Here is a 22,171-nt window from a genome sequence, read left to right as displayed (position 1 = left end):
GTTAACCCTCACTTTACGCGGTCCCACATTCCGCGTTTCCACGTTTACGCAGTGCCCTGCCGGAACCCAGGATGCTCACATTCCGCGGTGCGTGTACCCCTTTACGCGGAGAGCGGCTGGCGAGCCGCGCCATTTTTGGATCCAAACCTCCCGCCATCCGCCATGTTGTGTAAGCGGCGCGAACATGGTGCGCACAAGGTCGCCCAGTCATCAAAACATTACCAGTTCTTCACCCCCCACCCACCACAGCCGGCCCAAGTCAGTGATAGTGATAATTATGGTGAGGATATGGACTTATATGGACTTTGGGGAGTTTGACAAAGAGGCCCTGCAAGCCTCTGTGGTGGATAGTGATACAATTGATACAAGTGACACAGGTGAGGGCCAATAATCTGCCCTCTGCCTCGGAACCAACCGCCCATCCCCGTGTGCCCAGCCATTTTTCTACTAATGTAAGTGTTAAAAAACCTAATATTATTGATATTTCTCTTAATTATTAATTGTGTGTGCATACCATCATAAAGTTAAGATAATATTTTTACTACAACATAGTTGTGTGTCGTCAAAAAGTGGAGTTTGGGGATCGGCCCGGACTCCATTTCAATTAATCCCATATGTTATGTTATTCACTTTACGCGTTTCTCACTTTACGTGGGACCCTCCGGGTTACATTAACCGCGTAAAGTGAGGGTTAACTGTAGTTCAGAATACCCAACAATCAAATACTAAGAAGAATTTGATTATGTTCTTGAACATGAAAGTGCATGCAGTATACTTATTACAGGGAGATTTTATGACCTCTTGAGCTATTGCACCAAATCAAACAGGAAACCTCTTAGTACAGTACACTATACCTTCCTCAAATTGACAAAAAAATTATTTGTTTATCTATTTCCTTCAATACGTTTTATGTACAATAACATAATAATACAATAATAATAATGATAATAATACAATAATAATAATAATAATAATGATAATACAATAATAATAATAATAATAATAATACAATAATAATAATAATACAATAATAATAATAATAATACAATAATAATAATAATACAATAATAGTAGCAGTAAGAAAATAGATTTTAAATGCTAACAATTATGTTGAATGATGGGTGGGATGGCATGCGGGAACTACTGGTGATGGAGGAGAGTTACTGGGGGAGGGAGTCATCTGAATCAAATGACAGAGCAGATGATGGGGAAGAGAAGTGAGAGCTTTTGAGATGATAGATGTCAATAGCTGAGGTTCAGGTGATGTTACTTTTTTTTCTTTTTCATAAAGTAGGAAAGCAATGAAGTATGTACTGAACTATGCTGACAGGCAGTCTTCAAAAACGGGCTATTAAAAAACTTTGTGTTTTTTTAAAAATAGGCATTATTTTATTACCACTGTTATTTTTAAAGGGTGTAAATTAAATCCGTGTAAATTGAGAGATGACTCTACAGTAATAAATAAATTTAACACTGCGAGGTAAGGTGACAATACGAGGGGTGAGGTGACAAGGCGAGAAGTGAGGTGACGAGGCGAGAAGTGAGATGACAAGGCACTTACACAGCACTGACATTAACAGCACTACTAAACTATTGTCTTATAATCTAATTTCTATTTTAAAATTAATCGATACATGATGGCTCGATTTGGCTACTTTTGCACTTAGACAACTGATCAGTGAATAAACCAGGGCATATGGAGATGTATTATGCACTACAATTATATTTACTGTATTAAGTTCTGATAAATATGATAAATACACTACAATATTATTTACTAAGTGGTCAACAAAGAACCTGTGGTATGCACCAACCCTCTTGAGCAGTGACAATAACGGTGCCTGAGAGATGGTTAGTGCTGGCAACACTGTTAGGGAGAGCAGGAACAATCAGCTGTTACTGCTCTTTAAACAAGAGACCGGGACTATATACTACAGCACAATAGTGTGGGAATTTAGGGCGATTTATTTATTTATTTTTTAATGTTTTACTAACCCGGCACTAAACTAACCTAAATAATATGGGAATTATGGTGAAATTACATATTGTCATTATAAATGGATCGCAGGCTGGTGAGTTGTCATCCCTACCTCCTCCTATTCCCTGCTACACATCAAACCTAGTTTTATACAGTACAGTGGTCCCTCGATTAACGAACGGTCCAATTAAAAAAAATTTGGTTAACAAATTAGCTCCCATAAGGATTTTCAGTTCCATTAACGAACAAAACTTTGATTAACAACAGCCTTACGAGAAACATGCTTTGTTGTGTGCATCAGCTGATTGGCTAGTCCGCCAATACAGTAATTGGTTCTATGTTTACATTCGTTTCCAGTGGAGTAAATACAGTATCAAGAAAATTGTGCTCTTGAATATTTTTGCATATTTATATTATAATTATTGGTCATTCTAAAATTTTGTTAACATATTGATAATATATACAGTACAGGGAACAGTTTTTGTGTGCCCTTCAGCTGATCGAAACACACACCAACGCTTCTCAGTTTAACTTTGTTTACAGTGGAATGATCATCGAGTTTGTTGGTCTCTTGAATATTTTTGCATTTTTACATCAAAATTATTGGTCATTCTGAAATTTAGTTAACATATTGACAATATACAGTGCAGAAATTATTATGAAACATGAAGAAGGCGTTAGAACCAATGCACTCTGTAAAGAATATGACATGTCATCGTCGACTGCCTCCACAATCAGCTGTTTCATATGTAAACAAATCTGCCGGAAATATGATATACACACCTCCAAGTAAGTTAAAATATAGTACTGTATTTAGTTTATATTTAATGTTTCGTTTATTCTATTACCGGTATACAGTACTTTGTATGTATACTTTCTCTGTGAGTTGGAACCAATTACCCAATATCCCATTGAAATAATATTCAGTTAACGAAATTTTCGGTTAACAACCGACTCTGTGGAACCAATTGTGTTCATTAATTGAGGGAACACTGTATCTTTATATAATTCACGTTCCATTCCTATAATTCATTCATCTTAATCTATTTTATAATATATTCCTATAATAATAATCGACTTTGCAGAATTCAAATAGTTTAATTCACTTTTGAAAAAACAAAAATTAATCCAAAATCCGAATTTTAACGATCTAAATTAACAAGGGTAAAGTGTAGCTAGTCTTGGGCCCGATATCTCCTTTATCTGGTACACAATTATCTTATAAACCACAATCTGATACACATTGGATTTTTTAACACATTGCATGATGCTGTTGGCCCCAAAACTTATTCACTAGCTAACTGGACACGAGTCATTAACAAAATAAACACTTAAAGCACAGTCTGAAAACCCACAGAAGTACCTTAGAATGCATGGCCACACAATGCTCTATGTGACTCTTCATTATCATGATGAGTAGACTTTGCTATCCACAAGCAAAGTGCTGGAATAGAGCATCTGTGCTGTGCAAAAAGTGAATGGAATCTGATGTGACTAATCAGGTTTGAATGCTTTGTAAGTGTTAATTGCAATGAATGAATCAGGGAATCTCATGTTGTGCTCATGGCAACTCTTGAGCTTTTTTCCATTTTATGGTACTTTCTTACCCTCAGGACCCCAGTGCGAAGGATAGTCTATCAAACTTAATGGCCTTGATTCAAGTCCCAAATTAAAAATGGTTTCTAACTATACATGCAATTTCCTTATCCTGATGTATGCTATAAAATAGGATTAAATGATAACAATCACCGTTTTATCCTATTCACAGTTTTCTTTATGTTCAAATCCCTATTTTGCTGATTTTATCATTAGTCAAACTTCTACTTAAAATGTCAGACATTTGAAAATGTTTGACCTTTGCAATAACTTACCAAACTTTGAACAAGTACAGCATATTATTCCTGAAAACTATGCTGCCTGAGGACTCTTTTCCTGAGTTTTGTTTGGCAAAACTTTTGAGACATCAAGGGCTCTGGTTAAAAAATTATGAAAAGGAATATGCTTCTACAAAATTTTACAGCTTAATTCTAAATAATTTTTTGTCAATAATGATAAAATATCTTTTAAATATTTGTTTGTATATTAGAATATAGTATATAGTATATAGATCTAAAATCACAACGTTACATTATCATTCAGTAAGGAAAACTTAGTGCCTGTAAAAGTAAAGTTGGACGAAACACTACATTTCAGTAGGTAGCAGGCAGCTACCAAACAGGGAGGTACTACCACCTAGGAAGATATTGGAAGCATAATGTGTTGTCTAATGGTAGACCCTGCTGCCATATGGCATCACAAAAATTGTGACCAAGTCCCAGGTTGCTGATCTGACTTTCTGCCTCATTTACACACAATTGCAGGGTCTCAATTGTTTCTCTTACCATTGACAACACAACATATATACCGTATACCTGTATTGTTTCTCATTCTTCATCTTTTTTTTCATTTTTGTATTTCTTAATGGTTCTTTTTGTATCATTATTATTATTATTATTATTATTATTGCAGTGCTGTTATTATTACTATTATTGTTATCATTATTATTTTATTATTTTTATTTTTGTTATTTTTATTAAAAACCTTACTTATCTTAATTATTATTATTATTATTGTGATTATTATTATTATTATTATTATTATTATTCCATTTTTGTCCCCCAGGCACAGATGTGGGTCAGTGACCTGTGCCTGGGTGGGCTATTCCCCCCCCCCCCCAAAAAAAAAAAATATGCCAGTGATGACATGACCACCACCTAAGACTATGATACTGGCAAACCATGAGCTCTCCTTGTACTGTGTACATGTCATCTAAAATGATAATACATGTACTGTAGTTGACAAAGAACAAGTATACATTCTGGCTCACCATTAGTAATGAGGCCAAGGTTAAAGTCAGGAGCAAGTTCATCAAGCATGGTGGTTACACATGGCTTGAAAGACAGATGCTTCAGCCTCTCGGACTTCCATAACGAGTACACATCTCCTGAAATTTAAATTTATATTACATTATTCCAAATTTTATTCTATTTAGTGAAACAACTTAAGTAAAAATAATCATAAAACCTAGATAAATTTCTTGCAATTGGATGCATGAGGCTTCACAAAATGTGATGAGTTGTAAACTGCACTTCACACCCAGAAAAACTTAATTCAATGATTTGATCCCCTGATCGGGCAGTTAACTCGAGGTCCTGAAAGACTGAGATGAGTTTAATTAATGGCACTTGATATAATTACTGTGCAACTAATTTAGAATAATTAAAATGTCAATCATGCCATGCCTGTATGTATTAAATTACGTTTTTCTATGAACATAATTAACTTTACCATTTCAGCATGTTACTTTTCACTTCCCCCCAAAAAAAATTTACCAAAATTTTTATTTTGTTCAAATTTTACACAAAGGTACTGTACTCCTTTACATGCTGGTTGAGGACCTGAGTTTAATAGAGTACAGCTGCCCCTCGAATTACACAGATTTAATGAAAGAAGTTATAAGTGAAGATAAAGGAATAAAAGTTAATGGCAATGTAGCATCACATAATTTATGCTATGCAGATAATACTGCTCCTATCACAGAGATTAAAGAAGCTTTACAAAAACTGGTTAAAAGATTTGTGGAAAAAGTTGAAAAATATGGGCCAAGAGTTAATGCTGTAAGATAAAAGTAATGGTTGTTTCCAAATTGGGAATACAGTCCCTCGGTTAACGAGATTTTGGTTAACGAGTTACCTTCCATAAGATTCTTAACTTCGGTTAACGAGCAATCCCTCGATTAACGAGTTTCTTACGAGCTGACCTGAACATGTTTTCGCTTGCATTTGGCGGTCCACCAGCTGTAGTATTAGTCCGCCAGTACAGTAATCGGTTCTAGGGTTTAAATTCCTTACCATTTTAGTAAATATCAAGAAGTTTATACTATTCAATAATTGTAAAAGTTTAATATTAAATTTTTTAGTAATTTTAACAATTATTGAACATGCCATCCAGCCTGCCAACACACCATACAGGCGTCAGTCTTTGTGTCTTTTCAGTGGAGGTAACATCTTGCTTGAGACTCTCTTCAACTAAATGCTTTTTTGTGTGTTTGCAAGCAAATTATTGGTCATTTTGAAATTTATTTTACATATTGACAATATATAATGCAGTGCAGTGTTGATTTAAATAACATAATCTTGAGTTACACCAAGAGAACTAAAATTTTATGGGTGAAATGGCGCTATGGGGTGACTTCTCTTCCACCCCAATGCCTTCTCTTCTCCTCCACCCCCATTCTAATTCCCATCATCATCATCATCATCATCATCATCATCCAGGAGCCTTCTACATACACACCTCAAAGTAAGTGTACTTTTCTACCTTTTTTGTTGAATTTAGGCAATTTTCAGTGAGCTGGAACAAATTACCCCAAAACCCATTGAAACAATGGTTTCGGTTAACGAGTTTTTCGGTTAACGAGCAACCTTCTAGAACGCATTGTGCTCGTTAACCGAGGGACCACTGTAAATACAAAAATAACAATTACGGTTGGCAACAGGGAACTTAAACAAGTAGAAAATTTTGTGTATTTGGGAAGTAACATTAGCTATGATGGTATATGTACAGAAGAAATTATAACAAGAATAGGTTCAGTATAAACAGCATTTAATAATCTAAAGAACCTACTGAAAAGGTCCATTAACTTCAGAAAGAGGTTGGAGGAATTTGAAATATGATGTTAAAGGTGAATCCTAAGAATAAGTTACACCAAAAGGAAAACAAATGAAATATAGTACCCTGTACTAAGGTTAGCAAAAACTTTCAAGAGAGTTATTTGAAATGTACAGAAAAAGAAAAATTAGATACTTTGGTCATATAATTAGGGATGAGGTGATAATAATAGAAATATTAATGAACCAAGTTTGAGGTAGGAGGGCCAAGGGAAGACATAGACTGGGATGGATGAATGAAATTAAAAACTAGATCCCCAGAGAGATACAGTCTTGGGAGGATTGGTAAAAACAGCCTGAAAACATTTAAAGTGGAGGACTGTGGTCACCAACCCTCAAACATAGGATAGTACTCTGATGATGACAGGCAAATGCTCATCCACATCCAAGGGTGCCATCCAGCCCAAGAAGCAATGACAGGCCATCACTGTTGGTGTTAAATTAGACATAATAAGCTGCATTGAGAGAGGAGAAAGCATAGCTAATATCGGTCAGTTGCTTAGCCCTAATGCAAGTACCATCCAGACAATACGTAAAATTGAACCCCAAATTAAAGAAAGTGCAAAGTCTGTAACTTCGGTGAGTGCCACAAAGACATCATATGTACGAACTTTGATCATGGAGAAGATGGTGATGATGCCGAGTTTGTGGAACGAGGATCAAAACCAGTGGAATGTGCCTGTCAGCATACTCCTGATTCAAGCCAAGGGTAGTTCAATTTACATTGATTTAGCTGTATTCTATCATCTTTAATATCTTTATTAATGAGTAACAAATACATACAATGAAAAATAAAACAAAGTGAAAGAAATACAGTACAGATTTCATATCTACAGTACAGTACAGTATGTATAGACCTAAGAATGAGTTTTGAGGCTACTCTCTCTAACCCCACCATTCCCTTTATTTCTTATAGGAAAATGATGTTTAATTTACATGTTTTTTTTAGTTACATGGCCATTTTCAAGAGTGCAACTGTAGGGGACACCCTACAAAATCACACAAGCATGAACTTTCTCCTGCTCCATGCGCTGATTGAGCATCAGTGTTAGCCAACCACGGGCCACTGTTCTTGGTCCCAGCACGCTGATTGGCAATCAGATCAGCCGAGCACAGAATGCCACTGGACCAATAACAACCACCACTGGTTTCCTTCACAGCACCGCACGGGGATAAAAGGGGCGTGTCAGCAATCAACTTCACTCTTTCTCACCAGCCATGGCAATAACACCTCTCACCCAGCAGCAGCTACAGCCTCCAGCACTCCACTGAACATTCTATAGAATAAACTTTATTTTGTACAATAGTTTTTCTTTCCCCATCTCCCAGTACTAGAACATCACTAAATCATAGTGTGTGTTTGTGAAGAGAACTAAAGAGAATAGACCAAACATACTACACAACTACTGTATAAATTGAGACGGCCCAATTAATGTCAATTAATGACCCTCGAAATGATTAAACACATTTAGAATAAGGTACTGTATTTAAAAATCAATTATGCTGTACCAGTAAGTTTTAAGTGACCTTTGTATACATTTTCTGAAGAATATAGACTAACTTTACCATTTTAAAATGTTAGTTTTCACTTTCCAGAAAAAAAGGTGTTTGTTGCCCCAACAACCCAATGACTTTCAGTACATGAGGTCATAATTTAGATTCTGTTAAAATTTCATACAAATGGGTACAAGGTCATTCCATTATATGCTGTGGATGTGTTTCTAAGAAGAGCAGCTTATACAGTAGAGAAATGTTTTAAGTAAGAAATTTTTCTTCTAAGAATGAATGTAATGAGGGGTACTATATGCATTTAAATATGCACAGTAATACCCATTGAAAGCTCAGGATGATTTCCTAGAGAGAAAGATTTCATCAAATCATCTTGCAACAGGGTACTTATAACATACAGTATAGTCTCCATTTACGCGGTCAATTGAACCCGTGGATGTCCGCGTAAAATAAGGAACGTGTAAACAAAATAACAGAACATATGGGATTAATTGGAATAGAGACTGGGCTGACCCCCAAACTACACTTTTTCCGACACAATATGTACGTTGTAGTAAAAATAACATCTTAATTTTATGATGGTATGCACACACAATTAATATTTAAGAGAAATATCAATAATATTAGGTTTTTTAACACTTACATTAGTAGAAAAGATGGCTGGGCACACGAGGATGGGGGGCTGGTTCCGAGGCAGAGGGCAGATTATTGGCCCTCACCTGTATCACTTGTATCAATTGTATCACTATCCACCACAGAGGCTTGCAGGGCCTCTTTGTCAAACCCCTCAAAGCTCATATCCTCACTATCACTGAATTGGGCCGGCTGTGGTGGGTGGCGGGTGAAGAACTCGGTAATGTTTTGTTGACTGGGCGACCTTGTGTGCACCCTGCCCACGCCGCTTCCCGCGTAAATGATGGAATGAACTGTGTAAATAAAAATTGTCTGTCTGGCAAGGTGCCGCGTAAATGACCAAACGCGTAAAACAAATCCGCATAAATCGAGACTATACTGTACTGTGCTGTATAGTATTTGACCTGGAGATACCTTCCAAACAAAGTTATTTTTTACCTTTGAGTGATACTTGATGACTAAATTTGGTTACTTGTACACTTAGACAACTGATTAATGAATAAACCAGGGTATGTGTCGATACATAAGACACTACAATATTATTTATTAAGAGCTGATAAATACACGACAAATTATTTAATGAGTGCAGAAGACAAATGTTTTATTAACCCGACACTGCATGAAGCTCAATAATATGGGAAGCATGGTAATGATCCATAGTGTCATTTTAAAGGTGTCCTGGGCTTGCCGGAGCAGAGGGAGGGGTTTGTTGAAATCCTCCAAGCCACTCACCCACCATATCTCCCCCTCTCCCACACAGAATTCACTGTGTACTGTGCATCTAACAACAAAGGTCTTTAAGCAAGTAACAGGGTTAGTAATTACACTAGTCTAACAATGATATTTCCACAACTTTTATGGTTTCTCACAGGAAACAAGTGCCCATGTGTTAGGGTGGTTTCTAGGCTCGATAGTCTCCCACACTCCTGCTGTGCTGGGCCCAGAGGGACAGCGCATTGGCCACCGCCATGTGGGCACACCCTGGTACCTACAATCACTGCCAACCACTGTCTTGCAGATTAACCTTGGTAGGTATAAAGCTACAAGAGTAAACCCCAAACAAAAAATCTGCGGTGGAGCCCCGCATCAGGTAACATACCATACCTTCTTCTGGAAGGGTAAGCCGGCTGCGGAGAGAAACCACATTTATGGAGTTGGGTTTGCCATTTGCTAACCCATCCTACATAGGCTAAATGAAATGCTGATTGGGGTCAACTAGCACCTCATGACACTCTGAGTCCCATTGAATTACTCACGCCATGCTTTCCTCAACAGTGCATATGCCCTAACACTGGATGCAGAGGATGACATCAAGGAGGCCATTTATGCTGACCTTGACAGAGTGCTACCCTTTATCCCCAGAGAAGATAAGATTGTACTCCTCGGTGACTTCAGTTCCAAAGTTGGCAGAGATGCTGACTTTTGGCAGGGAACCATAGGGAAAATCGGAGTGGGCAAGTGTAATCCCAACGGCCTACTCCTCCTCATCAACACCTTCTTTAGGCAAGTTGGGAAGTTCAAGGATTCTTGGCAACACCCACAATCCAAACATTGGCATCTCACTGACATCATCATTGTTAGAGAAAGAGATCGCCGAGATGTCCGCATCACCCGAGACATGCGTGGCTCAGACCACCATGACACAGATCATCGGCTCATCAGAACCAAACTTTCCTTTCACATCACCCCAAAACGGTGAAGGCCCCTCGAGTCATCTCAGAGCTCACCAACGAGGGTGACTTCTATATAGCTGGATGAATGCCAAACTAAATTCCGAGTGACAGCCAAGTAGTAGTAGTAGTAGTATATGCCCCTACACTCTTATTTTTCCATACTTTATATCACTATACAGGTAGTTCTGCTATAACGCGATAATTGTATTCTTGTAAAATATCGTGTTATAGAAAATCGCGTAATAGAAAATAGGGTTAGGTGCAGATTACTCGAAATCGAAAAAATTTAGTAGTTAGCCTAACACAAAGGATAGCACAGTCTAAATAAATGTTACATTCATATCTAATAATGAAATCATACAGTAAATGTAACACTTTACTTGATGGGGGAGAAGGGTGATTTTGAGGTTGATAAAATCGAGCTTCTCTTCAAGTGTTATATCCTTTCTTTTACGATCATCACCGGGAATTCTATCACCAGAACGCTTCTTGTTGATATTCTTCTTTACTATATTCACAGTTAATACAGTGGGGTATGCTATAACGAACGGATCCTACTATGAATATTCCGATAACGAACGGTTTTACCTATAAAATTGAGAATGCTATAACAAACGAAACTCCTACAACGAACATAATTTAATTTTTTTTTTTCTAATTTATTGTTTTATTATTACAAATATTAATGATATTCTTTATTTCAGGGGTTTAGATGCATATTTATGCACTTTTTACAATTTTTACAATTTTATATTATATTTTTCAGTGTTAAGTGGTTGTATTTGGGGGCCTGGAACGGATTAATCCTATAACAAAAGAATGCTATAACAAACAAGGTTCTAGAACCAATTAGATTCGTTATAGCATACCCCACTGTACCACAAAATTGGAGAAATAGTAAGCAAAAATCGCGTTATAGCAAACAAGCGTTCGCGTTATACAAATATCGTTCCTAATTCATAAATCGTGTTAGAGCAAATTCGCGTTATCAAAACACGCGTTATAGCAGAACTCACTGTAGAGTATACTGTACAGTATTTTCTTTATTAATAAGGCACACCAGCACATTAAAAAAAAATTCTGCTAATTCTGTGGTTACTTACACATAACAATGGCATTAGCTTGCAGGTCAGTCAGAGCTCACTGACATATTTTGGCATGCTAGAAACTTAACACTTGTACGGCACTTTTATTACTTATTATGCTTGTTTTTACATTATATTAGATGCTTTTACCACAAGTTATGTGTCATATTCGGGTACACATAGACTTGGTATAAAACAGTGAATGATGCAGACAATGTATACAGTATGTGAAACAATTGGCATATACAGGTGCTCCTCTAAAGAACGTTCAACTTACAAACTTTCAGAAATACAAACATTATCACTGAAGGGGGTTACCTGCCAGAACAGGTGTTTAATGTGGATGAGACTGGATTATTTTGAAGAAAATTCCAGATAGAACAAACATTACCTAAGAGGAGAAGAGTGAGCCAGGTTTTAAGGCTGTATTAAAGGATATCACTGTACTAAATATCCATAATCTTTTCATTTTTTACAATATGTTTGGTATCTACAAGAGTAAAGTTGGACTTACAAACAAGCCTCAGGAACGTAACTCGTTTGTAAGTAGAGGAGCACCTGTAATGACAATTTCTACCTATATTTGTCTGTGATGTTTTATGTATATGACATACTGTATACTGGTACAATGTATTGTGAGGACCCCCTGTACTCCTTTACATGCTGGCTAAGGATCTGAGGTAAAAATTTTAAAATTTGAGTAATTAGTGTTAATTAATGAGCCTTGAAATAAGTAACATTTGGAATATTTAACTCCCACGCCCCGGTTGACGTTCCGGAACGCGCACCATTTCGCGGCATTGTTCGAATGCCCAGCGTGGGTTATCAGGTTCCAGCATGACTATTTGCGTGTCACGCCACACGCTCAGCCACAGGGAAGCTTTTGGAATGTAAGTCCCCTGTACCTACTTTTGTTTGTTTAATTTTCATTGTTTGTCCATTTTATCATGTTGTATCAAAGTAGTATTGCTAAAAGTAGTGTAGTATTACTGAAAAATAATGCTATAATTATGTTATACTTGTAAATGTATTTACTTGTGGAATTATTATTCCGATAATTATTTCTAAGCATTACTTGCTCTCCCAAACACAGAGAGAGCCAGACAGCCTGGAGACAGACTGCGTGTGTTGCCGAGAACTTTTTATGAAAAATAATGCAAATAAAATAAATTCTAAATGAATTATTTTTAGGAAATAAGTATTATGATCAGTAAATATATGCATTACTGGCTGTCCCGGACACAAAGGAAAGCAGAAAATGGCTGCTAGGTGCGCATGTGACCACGAGTCAAACAACACTGTCCCCATCTCCCCCTCGCCACTGTTGCCCCAAGGAAGTTTCTAGAGGGTCAATATGTAGTTTTTCTTGCTTCTTTTTTATTGTTTTATCATTTAAAAAGGTTAAAAATTATTTTTGGAAAAGCAGCACCCTAGCCCGGGGCATCGGGGTTAAACATCCATTACACTGTGCCCGTTTGTTTTAAATCACCTTTATATACATTTTATCAAGAAGATACTGAATTTACCATTTAAACAGGTTCCTTCTCACTTTATAGATAAAATGTGTTTTAAGCCCACACGTGGACAAAATTTAAATGTTTTTAAAATTTTATACAAAAGTACTCCTAGACCTTCTGGTTAAGGAACTGGGTTCTAATATTCCAAATTCAAGGAATTAGAGTTAAGAATGACCCATGTGATAGGCATAGTCTTCATAGGCTAATGTAATATCATGACCCTAAATTACAATCCTTGCTTCTAAACCATCTTCTTTAAAGGCTATGGTTGGGTGGGGGAATATAAAAAATATTTTCATTAGTTTTCAACCAGTAGATTTGGGTCATTTAAGTAATCTAATTCTACCTAATACATCACTGGAAGCTGTATTAATGATGATACACTTTTCTCTTTGCTTCTCTAAGTATGGGAAATATACACACCTATGTACTGATGATATATTTCAGGTAAAGCTGCTGCCCAGATATTCCTTCTCCACTTGTCTAATCCATCCTCATCTGTTGAGTAATCTGGAGCTGGAGATTCTCGAAACTTCTGTAGGAAATCTGTTGTAATTTTTCTGCTTTCCTCTTTGGACAATCCTTGCTTTTCCAGCCATGTTGTAACCTACAAAACATTAAGTCTCATCAAAGCTCTACTGATAAATTAAGTACAGAAAACAAAATAAAGAGAATGGGAATGAGACGGTAACTGCAGTGTCTACAGTTTCTGGGTGCAAAGTGAATTGCTGATACTGTACAAGAAAATTTGCATTCAACTCAAAGAAATACCTGTAACATACTGTACTGTATATAAAATTTACATGAACATTATTGTTCATACAAAAATGAGACAAAAATTTGGCAAATCAGTATAGACTACGTATGCCAAAATAAATAAGTACAGTCAACCCTCGCTTTACGCGGTCCCACTTTACGCGTTTCCACGTTTACGCGGTACCCTGCCGAAACCGGAATGCTCACTTTCCGCGGTGTGTGTACCCTTTTACGCAGAGAGCGGCGCGAGCAGGGTGCGCACAAGGTCGCCCAGTCATCAAAACATTACCGAGTTCTTCACCCGCCACCCACCACAGCCGGCCCAAGTCAGTGATAGTGATAATGATAGTGAGGATATGGACTTATATGGACTTTGAGGGGTTTGACAAAGAGGCCCTGCAAGCCTCTGTGGTGGATAGTGATACAATTGATACAAGTGATACAGGTGAGGGCCAATAATCTGCCCTCTGCCTCGGAACCAATCCCCCATCCCTGTGTGCCCAGCCATCTTTTCTACTAATGTAAGTGTTAAAAAATCTAATATTATTGATATTTCTCTTAATTATTAATTGTGTGTGCATACCATCATAAAATTATGAAGTTATTTTTACTACAACGTAGGTATTGTGTCTGAAAAAGTGGAGTTTGGGGGTCGGCCCGGTCTCTATTTCAATTAATCCCATATATTATGTTGTTCACTTTACGCGGGCCGCCGTGGGTTGAATTAACCGCGTAAAGTGAGGGTTCACTGTAAATAAAATCTATGAAACAGTCAGTTAGTAATGGTCCTCAGAATTAGTTGGGGCAGCTAAAACTATTCAAGATGTTCCTCCTCAAGCTGTTTCTTTTTCTCCTTTTTTTTTTTTTAGAAAAGCTCATTCTGTTTTTCAATCCATTTTAAAGAAACATGAACTTAAAGTAAAAACTTATGAACACCTACAGTATATGATGGTTTGATCCTGAAAACTCAATTTACTACTGGGCTAGTGAGGAAAAATATGGATACACTCTCCACGAAATTCTATGATTTAAATCAAGAGAATTGTCATGGGTTGCGTCAGGATTACCCACGCAACCAACTCCAAAGTTTGTTTTACTAGAGATAAGGCACCCGGCGAGCCATGACTGAGACATATATTTTCCATTAGTGGTATGTTAGCCAGCATATAGGGGGAGGCCAGTGAGACAGTGTTGTACTGTTCAGTGCCTCACACCCCAAAACCCCATTTTAAGCAGTATCCCCTAGGCCAAGGGTTAGTTAAGACGTCGTCCCCACCCTCTCCCTCCTGAAGGGACCGGGACACCACACACAGTCCTCCACCGCCACCCCGTCCTGTGGACCGTTGTCGACACGAGACTAAGTGTGTTAACCTAGGTCGTTATCCCCGTGGAAATATCACATGTGGAAGCCTGGTTGCGACAAAAGCAATCCAGGGTGGCCTATCAAACCTACAGTAAATGGATAATCAATTCACGCTTACAGAGTTCTCCTGCACGACACCCGTCTACAGTGACTGTCAGTGACGCGAGACTATGTGTGGTAACCCAAGAGTACCCTTTTGTTGTTATTCCCCGTGGAAAGAAGTTCTTGTGAGGAAACCTGGTTGCAACAAGAGCAATCCAGGCTGGCAGTAAATGTATCACTTGAATAATTAAGGCTCAGTTAAATCATACCCATAGTAGAGTAATCACATGTGTCCCAAAGTTGAAAATTCCCTTTTAGAAGATTAATTTTATTACAGCGTGAATGTGAGTGACTCATATATCCATGCAAATTGTAAATCATTGTATGAAAGCTTGTGTAAGTGCAATTATCTGCCCGTATCTGTGATCCTATCTTATTATTATTAAAGGTAATGACTGATTGGTTATGACAAAGTATAACAAATTACTTAGATGGATGTTGGAAATTAATGGAACTCATTAAATCATCATTTATCAAATATAAATCATGGAATGTCGGGTGGTGGAGTGAATTTCTACATAGATACACCATAATCTCCCGTAACCAGTGTGAAGGTATCAAACTCTACGGTAAGAAATATAAGAAACACAACATATTATAATCTTTATATAATATAATCCACACTTAGAACACTACGACGAAAAACCATGACAAGAATCTTAGACATAGTGGGTGAGGCTTAATCAAAAGGTTTAGCCATCCCCACGGTGAGAGCTCAAAAATGAGGGTAGTGAAGTGGAAAGAACTGGACAAGACGTTCAAAGCACTGTGCAACTTGTATCCCAATGGAGGAGTTTACTGTGCAACAATGTACTGTATTACAGTAATAGAAATTAACCGTCTAATTCCTTTATGCCATGCAATTCTCTGTCATTTAATAGCTGAGGTATTAGGACTCTTGTAAAGAGACTGCACAAGGTGAGGGACGTTGTAGAGGCTTGTTATATAGAGTGTGACCACAAGCAGTCAAACAACAAAGAGTTGGTTGAAAGGAGTCAACCCTTAACTCCATATCAGAACCCGCACAAATATAGTATCCCAGTGTACTCTAACTCAAGCAAAATTACAAAGAATCTGTTCTAATCTAGACAAAGACTACCTAAAAAACCCAAACATATAGCTTGTAAAGTAAGGACAATGGCAAATAACCTTGTCTCTGACCAGTTCTGATTTTAAAGTTGGAAAAGCTGACTAAAAGTTGAATAGGATTTGGAGAAAGCCTATCAGGATGAAAAATTAGATTTAAAAAAAAAAGAACAAAAGTTTCTAGTAGTTTCATAATCCCTCATCAGTATTACAGTTATTAGTAACACTTAACAGGAGGGAAGGGAAAAGATCCGGTGTCTTTTGTTTCAGTCCATGGAAAATGCTTTTACCTGTACTGTACTCCTATGTAACACTCCTGAAGTATAGAGGTACAAAGCTGGGAGACAGACATTCTCCACTGGTCTGACTGTATATATATATATATTTTTTTTTATCATTATGTTCACTATCACATACGAGCAAAATATTTCACACACGCCATTACATCAACAGAACTATATTTAAGTTAAGTTTTAAAACAAAAACCTTGAGAGAAAGTTGACTGCACACACACAATAAGTACTATAATCAGAGGTAATATAGTACAGTGGGGTATGCTATAACGAACGGATCCTACTACGAATATTCCTATAATGAACGGTTTTACCTATAAAATTGAGAATGCTATAACGAACGAAACTCCTACAACGAACATTATTTATTTTTTTTTTTCTAATTTATTGTTTTTTTATTACAAATATTAATGATATTCTTCATTTCAGGGGTTTAGATGCATATTTATGCACTTTTTTACAATTTTTACAATTTTATATTATATTTTTCAGTGTTAAGAGGTTGTATTTGGGGGCCTGGAACGGATTAATCCTATAACGAACGAATGCTATAACGAACAAGGTTCTAGAACCAATTAGATTCATTATAGCATACCCCACTGTACAGTACAGAGCGCACCCAACCTTCATAGCGAGCGGACGTGCTGCGCGTCGCTCCCTGCTTACTTCAAATTGCTGACCATTACGACTGTCAGCCTTGTTTTTCATGTTGGGTTCGCTCTGGCTGCTTTATCTTGTAGTTGTACATGGATATTATTATTCTTGTACACTGCACTTCTTCCCTATCCTATCCTTTCGTCTAGAGTCCCTGCTGTTTGGTAATGACGCAAACCCAGGGCAGAGCCACAAGCGGGGCCCTCAGAGGGATGTTGAGTCGAAACAGTAAGGTTGGCAACATTTTCTGTTAGGGATTCGGCAGTGCTTCATAACCTGTCACTGTTAGGTGTTAGAGCTTGGCTAGGCCCCCGTCAGGGGATTGTCTGTTCACCCTACCCCTCGACCCGTCTTTACTCTCCCAGCAAGCGGACAGAAGGAATGGCATCCATGGGGTTTAGCGGAGGTGGAGAGATTAAATAATAATAATAAACGGTTTATTAATAGAGTTGCTGCCGGTGGCTGAAAATATACAGACTTACATTTGATTTAACAATGATATAATATGCATTGAATACATTTACAGGGCTGTACAGTACATAAATCAGGAGTTGTTTATTATTTTAACAACTCCTGATTTATGTACTGTACAGCCCTGTAAATGTATTCAATGCATATTATATCGATTAGGTAGGATTTTCATGTATGTTACTGACCATGGCCAAAGTGAGAGTGAAGATCTCCGGAACCCCGACCCAGGGGTCTCGGATAGGGCTAAAAAGGCTATTGAGCGACCTAAGGGTGAGAATAAATAGACTTGTGGATCTGAGAGATGGTTACATCATCCTCACAAAAACAGATGAAGATGCTGATAAACTACTTAAGTCTAGTGCCATGGACAAAATGAAAACTAACGGATACGAGGTCATTGTCCCACGGGAATACGGCACTGAGCTCACCCTTGTATGCAAGAAGTTAGACAAAGATGCAGTGGAAAATAATGCAGAAGAAATATGAGACGAAATAGAAAAGCAAAACAATGTCAAGGTTGTGGAGGTGTATCCTATGTATGCCCACAATATAATCAAGGTTCGCTTTGCAGACACAACGGATGCAAAAAGAATGAAGGAGATGAGGCTCTATGCACATGGCACTTCCATCTCATCACACCAAATAGAATATGAAAAGTATACACCCATCCAACAATGTATGAAGTGCTATAAATACAATGACCACATGACCAAGAACTGCACCCTGCAAGGGGTCATATTTTCTGAGTGTTCATCTCATCAGCACTTCTACAAAGACTGCCGTAGCACCATAAAAAAGTGTGTCATCTGTGAGGGTGGCCACAGGACCTTCTCTGCCACCTGCCTGGTCAGGAAACAGGTACTTCAAGAAACAGAGAAGAAACTGACCGAAATAACCAAACAAAAAGAAACCAGGGAAATTTCTAACACCAAAGAAAGGACCACTCAGTCGACGATCATCGCTTACAACCAAACCCTAGAAGACGCTCTGAAAGAAACTCAAGCAGACTCCCAAAAACTCAACAATGTCAGCGAAACCATGGAAGTCCTGCAATCAGAGATAAGAAACATCAAGGACTCAATAAAACAGGCAGTTACTGTCACTGGGCGCCATGAGGGACACAGTGGTGGAGAGCATCAGGAGCGTCTCCTCTCCACAGCTGGACGAGTCCAAAGCCACCACTATATACTTGTCTTACCTGCATGCCCATCACATGAACATGGTTCATCCAGGTTCATTCTCGAAACACCTCAACGAGACACTAACCAGGAACAACATTGCACCTGTTGAAATAAGCGACAAAGTCCCTTCAAAAGAAATCCTTAAGGCAGTAACCCACTCAACGACTTATCGACGACCTCAACCCACGCCAGAAATAGACCATGACCACCTTGACTTAGGCAAAAGTCAGTATAACCGTAGCTCCGACGTGGCCAGTCAGTCCCCCTGGGATCACAGCTCCAATGACACCGTAAATCTCCGTGACCCCAATACATGTACTCCCAACAACGACAGTGACCATCGGACTGCAACCACAGTCAATGGTTGCGACCAGATGATGGTGACTTACTCCACAGAGGAAGAAGACCCTTGAGCTGCAGAGTCAGTAGATTACTTCGACGCGCTGGCCCAGGACCTGAACACCTTCCTGTATACCGGTGACGAGAAGTTCGAGGGCCCGCCATTAACTGACAAGCAGATGTCCGAAGGTTCTGCTAAGAAGTTCCGTCCCCCTAGAAATGGCAGAAGCCGAGCAAACACTACAAGTGACACCCCAAGCTACAGTCTCCGAAAGGGCAGTCGTTAGCAGGAGGAAAATTGTCCAACATAATGTCCTATACTGGTCCCTTAACAGATGTAACAAACTGTCTAACTTATACTATCAATTAGACCCAGACATCATTCTGTTAAACAGTACTGGCATAAAGGATGAAAGTAAGCCGAAAATTTTTGGCTACACTGTATACCAGAGGAACATGACGGGTGAGCTGAACGATGGTGTCGCTGTGGCCATCAGGTCACGGCTGAGTCACAGAGTGTTGCCAGACTTCGAGGATTCAGTTCTGGGAGTGCAGGTGGAGACAACTAGGGGACCTGTTATCACATGCACAATGTACCTACCTCCCAGACGTCCTTACTTACCCGAACAAGACCTCAACCAGTTGCTACGCCACAGACAACCAACATACATCATAGGGGACTTAAATGCGCGCCACGCCATACTCGGACACGGTAATGAGAACAACGTCGGTGTGGTGCTGTATGACATGAGAAGAGGAAAACTGCAACACCTCGGGCCAGATTTCCTGACATTGATCAGACGTGCCAGTGCCACAACACCCGACATAATCCTCTTTAACAACGAGGCTGTCCTGAACAGGCACGTTACTGTTGGACCCATGAGTACAGCGATCACCTGCCAGTCGTCGTGACGCTCTCATCCAATCCCATTATGATCCCCGCCAACATCAGGTCAAACCTCAAACGGGCAGACTGGGACTCCTTCAAGGAGTCTCTCAGTCTCAAGCAGGGGAGAAACCTGGAAGAAGCCAGCCCCAATGATATCGACGACGCGGTCGAACAATGGTACACCGATGTGAAGACGGAGATGGACAACAACATCCCGACCACCACTTACAGGACCATTCCCCATCCTCACACGAGTCACCAGCTGAGGCAGCTCAGTGTCCAGTACGATCACGTGAGACAGCGAGCCAGTATCTGCGGGTGGACGCAAGAGCTGAGAGACCGGTACCGAGAGCTACAGACGGACATCCAGCACGAGAGCAAATGTTTACATGAACAAAAGTGGGCCGTCTTGGTGTGGGAGGCAGCCAACAATTACCGCGATTCTGCTGCATTCTGGAAAGGGATCAAGCTACTGATGGGTTCCACCTCTAGCACGGTCCCTTACCTGCTCGACCAAAACAACATGAAAATATTCAAGGAGGAAAACCAAGAACAATTACATCGGCGATATTTACGGAAGATCTTTACCATTAGTGAACAGGAGAACGAGGGCTTCGACAGGGAGTTTGAGGAAGACATTTTAGGTCAGCTGTAGGACCATCAGCACCTGCTCCATCCGCTCCCACAGACTGACTTCACTAGACTGGTGGACGGAAGCTACCTGACGGAGCACATAGTTCCTTCAGATGTGTCAGCCATCATAAAAGGGTTTAAAAGCAAATCACCTGGGCAAAGTCACATTAACAAGAGGATCCTGGCTCAACTCCCCGACAACATGATAGAGAGGCTTGCTCATATATGCAACGCCTGCCTCGCCTCTGGATACTTCCCCAAGATGTTCAAAATCGCCGTTATTCACCTCATACCAAAAGCAGGGAAGCCTCCAAACAAAGTAAAAAAAACTTTCAACCAATATCGCTGCTAGAGGTACCTGCCAAAATCTTCGAAAAAATAGTAAACAAGCGATTGCGGATGTATCTGGAGGACGAAGACGTGCATAATCCCCGCCAGTACCGAGGCACATCCACCGCCATAGCTCAGGCCTATGAGCAATCGCCAATGCCATGACTGGCCGCCTGCAGTGCAACATAGTACAGGTAATCCCCGACTTATGACGGGGTTTGGGACCGACATCCAGGTTGTAAGTCGAAATGGTTGCAAGTCGGAAATGCTTAAATAACACATAGAAAATCGAAAATTTGGGTCTATTTTTCTTCTCAGCACCACAAAACACTCACTTTTAAGCTTCCCAGCCATTTTAAAGTGAATTACATTAGAAAATTTTGTCTGTGTACTGACATTGGGACTCAAAAATACATAATTCGACCACATTTTGGTACGACAGAGGCAGGTTGTAAGTGCAGGTGGACGTAAGTCGAGTCGGTCGTAAGTCGGGGAGTACCTGTACTGAAGGACATCAACAAGGCGTTTGACAAAGTTTGGCACGCGGGGCTGCAGTATAAAATCATACAACTGGGGCTACCCAAAAAACCTGACGTGCCTGCTGTGCAACTTCATCACGGACCGCAGAGCCAAAATCAAGATGCAAGAACATTTTGGAGAAGAATTCTCACTCTCAAGCGGCGTGCCTCAGGGCTCTTGTCTCTCACCAACCCTTTACATGGCTGACCTGCCACCCCCAATCATTGGCAGCGAGTACGTCATGTATGCCGACAATGTAACACAGATCGTCACCTGCCCAGGAAGGTCCACGGCAAGGATGGAGCGACCCACTGCTCGGGCAATAGAGGGTATCTCGGAGTATGAAAATAAATGGAAAATAAAAACAAACAAAACGAAATTCGAGGTTATACCCATAGCCAAATTCAAGCTGGCGCCATTGATGATCGACGACGAAGAGATTGAGTACTCT

At 39.3% G+C, this 22,171-nt stretch overlaps 1 protein-coding gene across 1 annotated transcript in view; it reads right to left on the bottom strand.

Moving 5' to 3' along the window:
* The window catches only part of LOC121871154 (neurochondrin homolog), a 36,398-nt gene that overhangs the window by 5,985 nt on the left and 8,242 nt on the right, over positions 1-22,171 (bottom strand). The window contains exons 3-4 of the mRNA XM_042373297.1: positions 13,528-13,711; positions 4,845-4,961 (exon numbers count right to left, since the gene is read on the bottom strand). Of these exons, the coding sequence (XP_042229231.1) occupies positions 4,845-4,961; positions 13,528-13,711 (301 nt within the window). The remainder of the gene's footprint in view (positions 1-4,844; positions 4,962-13,527; positions 13,712-22,171) is intronic.

Source organism: Homarus americanus, unplaced genomic scaffold (assembly GCF_018991925.1).
Source record: "Homarus americanus isolate GMGI-L3 unplaced genomic scaffold, GMGI_Hamer_2.0 scaffold40565, whole genome shotgun sequence".
Lineage (NCBI taxonomy): Eukaryota > Metazoa > Arthropoda > Malacostraca > Decapoda > Nephropidae > Homarus > Homarus americanus.
The sequence above is the reverse complement of the archived record's forward strand: the minus strand, read 5'-3'. Positions and strand labels throughout refer to the sequence as shown.